Source organism: Giraffa tippelskirchi, chromosome 11, assembly GCF_054371585.1.
Source record: "Giraffa tippelskirchi isolate mGirTip1 chromosome 11, T2T-mGirTip1v1.2.pri, whole genome shotgun sequence".
NCBI lineage: Eukaryota > Metazoa > Chordata > Mammalia > Artiodactyla > Giraffidae > Giraffa > Giraffa tippelskirchi.
In genome coordinates this window covers 77,889,017-77,897,593 of record NC_137285.1, presented here as the reverse complement: position 1 = coordinate 77,897,593, position 8,577 = coordinate 77,889,017, and the positions used below count along the sequence as shown (strand labels likewise).

Below are 8,577 nucleotides of genomic sequence, written 5' to 3'. Positions count from 1 at the left end.
TTTGTTTTTTAAGTTGGGATTAGTAAACTTTTTCATCATTGTTGCAATCTGGGATCACTGTTGTGTAACTCTGGTGATACTGTGTTACCATCACCACTTTGTAGTTTCAGACCCGTTCGATCTTTATGCCCCACCCCCCAACAAAGCCTGGATTCAAGGCAAGCACGCCCTGTTCATCCCTCCCCCCGATCCTGAACACAATTTCATCTTTTCTTTCTGCATTCCTTCCTATATTCTTGGTGTCCCCAATCAATGACTGTCAGTGAAATGACTGAAGGAGTGTTTTTCGGACTCTCCCCCTACTGTAAGACTCCATTGGAGAGTTCTCATTTTTATGTCATTTGAACTAGCCTTTGATAGCTGAAAGGACGGTGTACGTCCTTTCAAGATACCATGTGCCAAACGAAGCCCTTTTGGCAACTGCCATCATTATCTCCAGGCAGGCATTGCTCTTTGAAGGGTGACATCTCAGCCAGAAGGCAGAGGCTGAGCTCCTCTTGTTGCACCAGCTCCCAAAAGAAGCCAAGAAAGGGAGCTGGAACAACAAACCACCCCCATGCCCAGGAAAGCGTTCTTCATGACAGAAGGCTAGAAAATGACCCAACATCCTTGTGGCCCAGAACCACTCTAGAAAATCACTGTTCCATAAAAAAGAGAAACACATGGGAAGTTCCAAGGAGAGGCAATGCCCATGGCCAGTGTACTTGAGAGACGGCCTGACCGCTCCGGGGAAGACACGCACCGACGGAACCCCTTGGGAAACAGCAGTGATAGTCCTCACCGTCGTAAGGGTTTCCTCTGGGGACAACCTGCCCTGGGCACCACACGAGGGAGCAGACCGGCTTCTCTTCCTCTGCCCCCACACCATTCACTCATGAAGGCAGCTCAGGTGTTCTCATGCCCTGCCTGCCTGCCTGCCTGGCTCATCCGTGAGCTGTGACCACCTCCAGGGTAGGACTCCACCTTTTCCTCTCTGTGTACCGTGAATCTGCACACAGTGGGCTTTCAGAACCTTAGGAGACTTGAGCCATTCCCGCTCGAGCCAGAACCCTCCCCAGGAAGGAAAACAGCTGTGGAGTCATTTTGGCCCCAGCACTGGTTCCGAAAGCCTGGCGGCTCCTACAGCCTCTACGGTGTGAAGAGGGAGGTCCCTTTTGACAGAGCTTTCCGGCTCTCAGATCTAAGCTGTTGTTTCACTGTCAGCTGTGTCTTCCGTTGCAGCCAGGTGGGCCACGCTGCTCCAAAGGAGCTCACAAGCTGAGTTTCAAGGGAGGACAGGGATGGCTACAACGTGCTGCAAACTGAGTGAGGGTCCCCACAATCCTCAGCAAAGGTCTGTGGTGTGCAAGTGGGGAGTAGAGGGCCCCCAAGTTCCAAAGGAAGGGAGGTAGTCGGGAGCTAAAGCCCTTGGCTGCTGTGGTAGCAGCTGCAGATGGCAGCTCGTCCACAGTGCACTTCGAATGAGGTCATATGAGCGGGACTCTGGAAATGGCTCCGAAATCAAGAGAAAGGGGTCAGGGTATGTGGGAATCCGGCGGGGGTGGGGGGTGGATGAAGGAAGGTGTCCCTCCTCTCTCCAGTGCAATTTGGTTTGGTGAGTCTCAAAGCTACCAGATGGCACTTCCCAAGTCAGGCCCCCGCAGGAATCAGGGTGGGCTGCCTGCCTCGGCCCCTGCCACAGGGACAAGCCACACCAGTGGCCTCCCTGAGCTCCAATGGCCGGATCTGGGGGGTCCTGTCTGGGTGCACACCTCCTTGCTGTGGCCAAGTTCCCCCCTTCTCTGAGCACCAGCTTCATCCTCTCGAATGAGGACATCGATTGCTACCTTGGCACGTTACTCTCTTCATCCTCTGAAGGCTCATTAGGCTTATCCTACAATTACTAGCTGGCCCGAAGAGATATCTCCTGAATCCAGATTAACCTGGAGTCTCCCAGGCTCATCTGGCATGTCTTCCCTGAAGTCTGCCAAAACCCACACCCTTGCATTTCCAGGGACTCCCCTTAGCCAGCTGGGCAGAAAACCCAGCATGCTTCAAACAAGCTGACAGACAAGTGGGAGAGGACTCACGGGCAGACGGCTTCCCTCAGGTCTCGGGTGGAGCTCTGGGACCACAGCAGCAACGGGCCATCCCAGCCCCTGGGCTCAGCAGCGCCCTCATTCTCAGGCCGGCGGCTCTGCCCTGAGGGGAGCAGGAACGTCACCAACTGCCGCAGGCGGACCTCAAGCCCCTCCCACTGCTGGAGCCTGACCTGCCCCGGCCCCACCCCTTCCCCTACCCCAGCAGGACGAGAGCTCGTCTTCCCCTGGCTTCCAACGGGAGGCCCGGCCCTGGGCCCCGATTGGGCACTGCCCCAGCCCGGAGCCAATCACAGTGGCCAGGGAGGTGGAACGCACCGATTGGCCAGGGCCAGGTCATGTGACCATACTCCCCAGGAAACTCAAATATTACCAAGGTTCCCTAAGAAACCAATGAACAAAATTATCCAGTAAAGGCAAACCGTACTTTTTAATGAGGCCAATGTCACAGAAAAAAAAAAAAATGCTCCACAGTAAACTGCTCAAGGAAGCTACTAAATAAACTTTCAGAAAAGTTTAGTAGGTTTTTTTTTTTTAAATAGGGTGACGGAGAGATATACCTTTCCCATCTATGTGAATTTAGGTTTAAACTAGATTTCCCTTGGCTGTTATATAAGACAAAAAAACCCACATCACCCTCTTTCACTCCCCCCCACCCCCAAAAAGTGTTTTAATCTATTGAATTTTTGTGTCCTCAGTTGTGTCTGATTCACGGCAACTCACGAACTCTACACAGCCAGGCTCTTCCGTCCATGGAATTCAGGGCAATTTTTTCTGTCCCAGTAAATGCCCACCCTGGGTGATCCAAAGGCAAGGGCTCAGAGGCTCCTGAGAGACTAACTAACTCCTTTCAGCTGAGCACAGAGCTGGCTCCTCACTGGGATGCCTGTGGCCTGGGGCTCCCAGAGGGGAGAGCAGCACTCGCCCCACCGTGTGGTCACTGCTGGAAGTGCAGGCTGCTCCTCACTCCCCCTTGACAGTGTCCCTGAGGGCAGAACAGTGTGAATCGAATCAAGGTGGAAATGCAAACTCCAATGCAACCAACCTTCCCACAAGGTCTCCAAAACCACTCAGGAACAGGGAATTGGAAACTGCAGGGGATGACATGAATGGAGATGGAGACTTGACACCTTACACCGAGTTCACTTCCAGTTATCCCTAGACAAACTTTCCATGAAAACTTGTCACAAATCTAGAAGAACAATGAGCAGAAACCGGACACGTGCTTTGAGTCTTCACACACAAAACTAAAAGGCAGTCCACAAAAAAAACCCAGAGAATACAGTGGACTTTGCAAAATCAAAGATATCTACTGTGGGAAAGACCTCATGACAAAAGCAAAAGACAGGTCATACATCGCGAGACGAATGAGTGGAAACACAAAGCTTATCAAGGATGTGTCTCCAAACAGACAAAGAACGCCAACACAACAAGCCTGTGAAAACTAGGGAAAGGTCTGAAGGGACACCAGACGGAGGAAGACACACACAGAGTATCCCGGATGATGTCCAGCACTGAGGGCCTGAAGAAACAACAGTCTAGTTGCACCCCCTCAGGCCTGTGTGACCGTGGATGAGGCCTCTGTTTCCCAGTGGCTGTGAGACATGGACAGGGAGGAAGGGGAAGAGAAGTCACTTGCATTTCTAATACTCACAGCAAAGTCTTCCAATGAGAAGGGAATTATCACCCCCACTGCCAATGCCATTCACTGAAGTGATACCCACGAGTCCATCTACCCCAGAAGGGAAGGATGGACCTGTTCTCACAAAACGGCGAGAGATGGAAGGAGGAAGATCAAGCCCACACCAATCACTGGAAAGAGAAGCTGTGCTCAGGGCTTGAAAGAATTCCTATTGGGAAAATCATGTCACAGCCCCACATGGCAATCCACAGCTTCCATGCTATTCCTCCCAAAATGCCAATGCATTTTCGCACCGAACAAAGAATTGCAAAGGGGGTACGGAAACAGAAAGGAGCCTACATTGTCAATGCAATCCGACGAAAAAGCCCCGATACGGACATCCAAGGTTGTGTGAAAGGAAATTAGACGACCAAACTAGGATCCTCAGGAGAGTATCGGAGAAGGCAATGGCGACCCACTCCAGTACTCTTGCCTGGAAAATGTCCTGGACGGAGGAGCCTGGTAGGCTGCAGGCCATGGGGTCATGCAGAGTCAGACACGACTGAAGTGACTTAGCCGCAGCAGCAGCAGCAGCAGGACAGTATGCTATTGGGAATACAACAACACACACAGATCCAGATCGATGGAATAAAGTTGAGGGTCCAGAAACAAACCCCAGCATCCATGGTCAACTCATCTCTGACACAGACGGGGAGAATATCCAAATGGGAACAGGAAAGCCTCTTCAATCAATGTCCATGGGAAAACCAGACAGCTACATCTGAAGAACGCTATTGGTTTTGATCTCATACCACCTCAATATCGGGGAAAAACCTCACCCTAAAGACTGATGTCATGAGATAGCTAGAAAGAAGCGTAGGTCAAAGGCTCCTTAACATCAGAGTCTCCTTGCCATTTGCTGGGCGGAGGTCGAAATGGGTCTCTTCAAGTAAGGGAAAGAGGTAAACGAAGTACACCACTGGGTTTCCATCCAATGGAACCTCTTCACAACAGAGAAGCTAAGCATTCACAAATGCAAAAGATAGGAAACGGAACACGAGAGACTCCTTGCAAGTGGTGTATCTGAGAAGGGGTTCATATGGAAAGAGACGAAGAATGCACAGCACTCAGATTCCAAGAAACACCACCACCACCCTTGACCCTTCCCCCATGACCAACTCTGACCTAAAGCCTTTCTCTCCCTCTAACCTATCCCTAAAACATAACCCTCATCTAATCATATACATGTGCATCCCTAGCATCCATCCATCCATCCACACACGAGAGAGAAAGAGGAAGACACAGACGGAATTGAGAAAGGAAAAGAGAGGGACACAGCCAGAGAGAGACACGGAACCAAAGAGAGGAAAGGAGTCGATGGTCCAGACTTTTCCTCAATCTGTCTCGAAGGTAGAAGCAATGACAGCGCCCTTCCACCCCAGAAGGGGGAAAAGGACGGAAGGTTTGGAGAGGAAAAGACAAGAACGCAGGGAGCCAGTAGAAGCTCAGCCACCCGCAGAAGCCGAGCTGGGACACTTCAACAGAATCTCAATGGAAACAGAGGACCAGAAAGTTGGCTACTCTTTTCTATAAGAGAGGGAGACCTTCGAGTCTTCCTTTCGGTCCTCCAACTTGGATGCGGGGTCTCAAAACAGTCAGGAGGGGGAGTGCCTTTTCCTGGGTACCACGGCGCATCCAGGCCTCGTTCTGCCCCATTCTGTGCTGTGTCAGCCCTGGATGGAATCTTTCTTTCTGAAGTCTCAGCGCACGAGCTCCACGTGATATCGGCCCCAGGTGGAAAGGCATGGAGCTGCTCGTAGGCCGACAGGCCTAGGAAGCAGATGGGAGAATGACCCCCACTCTGCAGATGGAGAGACTGGGGAAACCCTGAGGGGCATATGGTTGTCAAGGGCCACACCACTTATGAGAAGAAGGAGCCTGGTCTGAGAGCAGCATGGTCCTCGGAGCTCAGGCCCTGGCTGAACCCAGGCCTCCCCAGGGCTGTGGGCTGGGCCGTGTGGGTGTCACTGTGCCTGCACATGGCCTAAGGGGGGTGATCGAGCAGTCAGAAACCCAGAGATTCCCTTGGGAAGTTTTGGGGAAGGGACCTCAGCACGAACCCCAGGAAATGATGTCACCTGCCGGCAACAGAACCCAACAGAACCCGCAATCCGGGTATCCAGGCCTCCAGAGCGGAGAGGAGCCCCCAGCCAGATCACTTGCTGCCAAGATGTTCTGCTGTTTGCCCCTGCCCAGAGGCCGGGGCCTCAGGAGAGCTCACAGGCAGTGTGCGTGGGCACCCTGTCGACGTTGGCTCAGGACACCCCCGAGAGGCCTCTGGCCCTTTGCCCGGAGAAACAGAAAGGTAACACGGGGAGCCCCAGGCCGGGCCAGGCCACCTCTCCCATGCCACCCGGAAACACCGGGTCCTTTGCCTGTGTGTGGGGATGCGGGTTTCTCGGGCTGTGTCCCCCTCAAGGAAGCCCAGGCGGATGTGGGGTCAGAAGCCTGTGGACAAGTTGTGTCCACACCCCAGGGGAGAGCAGGCTGGGCGGGATGGGGAGAGTGTGGGCAGCGCCGGCCACCCAGGCTGACCTCACACCCTCAGATGGGTCTCTTTCCTCCCGGGTGGGGATCTGAGCAGACACACGTCTCTGACCCTTCTGGGAAGAGAAGTTCGAGCAGGCAGAAGCAGCGGCTCCACTGGCCAGGCCCAGCTCGGAAAACTCCCAGCATGGCTGGCTGACGGTCACTGTCGTTGCAGAGCTTCCCACGGGATGAGGCCGAGGACGGGGACACCCCATCCAGCTCCCAGAGGGAGGGGTCGGAGCACCACCCGCCCGCCCGTGAGGCCCAGTGCAGGCTCCAGGTCAGCGTGCCCACGGAGGCATCAGCCCCACCGGGGGAGACGCGGAGGTGGGGAAGGCCTGCTGCCGAGACACCGCCCAGGATACAGCCGGCGGCCCAGTCTGAGGCTGCCACGGAGCTCAGCACACCCGGCTCTGACCCAGAGTCCAGAGAACCCCGGCCTCTGAGGCACCAGGAGGACCTGGAGCCCAGCACGCCAGAGCACAGAGGTGAGGACGCTGGGGCTGGTGCACGGGAGTGTGTGGGGAGGGGTGCTGAGCTACACAGGGACGAGTCCCCGAAAGCTGCTGCTGGGCCTGCAGCAAGCGCTGGCCTCACACCCCCCGCCCCCCATCTTGCACACTTCAGTCCCAAAAGACATCTGACGCTGGGTATTCTTTGGGAACCTCTTGGAAGGTTTCTGTCCCGGGGTACGCACATGCCAAGGCTGGCCTGTGGGCAAACTTTGCTTCTCCCCCAACTCTAGCACTGGCCTCCAACTGGAACCAGGCTCCACTTCCCAGACCTGTCCCTAAAGAGGTGGTGGCTCCAGGTGCAGGACCCAGGGATCCACCGAGGGCAGATGGAGAAGCGAGACTTGCCCTCGCAGAGACACCAGGCCAGCTGGGTACTGGCCAGCACACCGGGCAGATCGGATCTCCGTGCCTGCAGGACCCCCAGCCCCAGGCACTGATGTCCCACCCCCTCAGCGAGAACCTCCACCTCCACGTGCACCTCTACCTGCTCGGGCTTTGGCAAGAGAACCCGAGGCAGAGGAGGAGTCACCGCCTCGGCAGGGAGAGCCTGCCCTGGCTCCCGCGCAACACCCAGATGCCCACGATCACTCACCCAGCCCTGCAGGGAGAAAGAGCCCCCGCTCTGGACAGAGACCCAGAGCCCTTGCCGGAAACACCACGTCCAGGGGAGCGGTCGGCTCTGCAGCCTCCATCCCTGTCTGCTCACCGTGGATGCCGGCAACTCGGTCTGCCCCCAGGGGACATGGAGTTCCTTTCCCCTGAACTGCTTTGCATTTGGTTTCTTTCCACCTTTCTGGTGATGTTTTATTTTTTGTATGGTTTCCTGTATTTTTGTTTTTTAAGTTGGGATTAGTAAACTTTTTCATCATTGTTGCAATCTGGGATCACTGTTGTGTAACTCTGGTGATACTGTGTTACCATCACCACTTTGTAGTTTCAGACCCGTTCGATCTTTATGCCCCACCCCCCAACAAAGCCTGGATTCAAGGCAAGCACGCCCTGTTCATCCCTCCCCCCGATCCTGAACACAATTTCATCTTTTCTTTCTGCATTCCTTCCTATATTCTTGGTGTCCCCAATCAATGACTGTCAGTGAAATGACTGAAGGAGTGTTTTTCGGACTCTCCCCCTACTGTAAGACTCCATTGGAGAGTTCTCATTTTTATGTCATTTGAACTAGCCTTTGATAGCTGAAAGGACGGTGTACGTCCTTTCAAGATACCATGTGCCAAACGAAGCCCTTTTGGCAACTGCCATCATTATCTCCAGGCAGGCATTGCTCTTTGAAGGGTGACATCTCAGCCAGAAGGCAGAGGCTGAGCTCCTCTTGTTGCACCAGCTCCCAAAAGAAGCCAAGAAAGGGAGCTGGAACAACAAACCACCCCCATGCCCAGGAAAGCGTTCTTCATGACAGAAGGCTAGAAAATGACCCAACATCCTTGTGGCCCAGAACCACTCTAGAAAATCACTGTTCCATAAAAAAGAGAAACACATGGGAAGTTCCAAGGAGAGGCAATGCCCATGGCCAGTGTACTTGAGAGACGGCCTGACCGCTCCGGGGAAGACACGCACCGACGGAACCCCTTGGGAAACAGCAGTGATAGTCCTCACCGTCGTAAGGGTTTCCTCTGGGGACAACCTGCCCTGGGCACCACACGAGGGAGCAGACCGGCTTCTCTTCCTCTGCCCCCACACCATTCACTCATGAAGGCAGCTCAGGTGTTCTCATGCCCTGCCTGCCTGCCTGCCTGGCTCATCCGTGAGCTGTGACCAC

The 8,577-nt window shown here is 54.3% G+C and overlaps 1 protein-coding gene across 1 annotated transcript; it reads left to right on the top strand.

Moving 5' to 3' along the window:
- The first annotated feature begins 4,781 nt into the window (after nucleotides 1-4,781).
- LOC145527766 (uncharacterized) lies at nucleotides 4,782-7,677 on the top strand. The gene is made up of 2 exons (XM_081545837.1): nucleotides 4,782-6,064; nucleotides 6,464-7,677. Exons 1-2 carry the CDS (start codon nucleotides 5,654-5,656, stop codon nucleotides 7,031-7,033), a joined length of 981 nt encoding a protein of 326 aa, XP_081401963.1. The 5' UTR covers nucleotides 4,782-5,653; the 3' UTR covers nucleotides 7,034-7,677.
- Nucleotides 7,678-8,577: the final 900 nt, after the last annotated feature.

Bases quoted from the DNA above. Each gene is read 5' to 3' on its own strand.
- LOC145527766 (XM_081545837.1), top strand. From the start codon at position 5,654: ATGGTCCTCGGAGCTCAGGCCCTGGCTGAACCCAGGCCTCCCCAGGGC. The intron at 6,065-6,463 runs GTAACACGGGGA...CTGTCGTTGCAG, and splicing joins TTGCCCGGAGAAACAGAAAG to AGCTTCCCACGGGATGAGGC.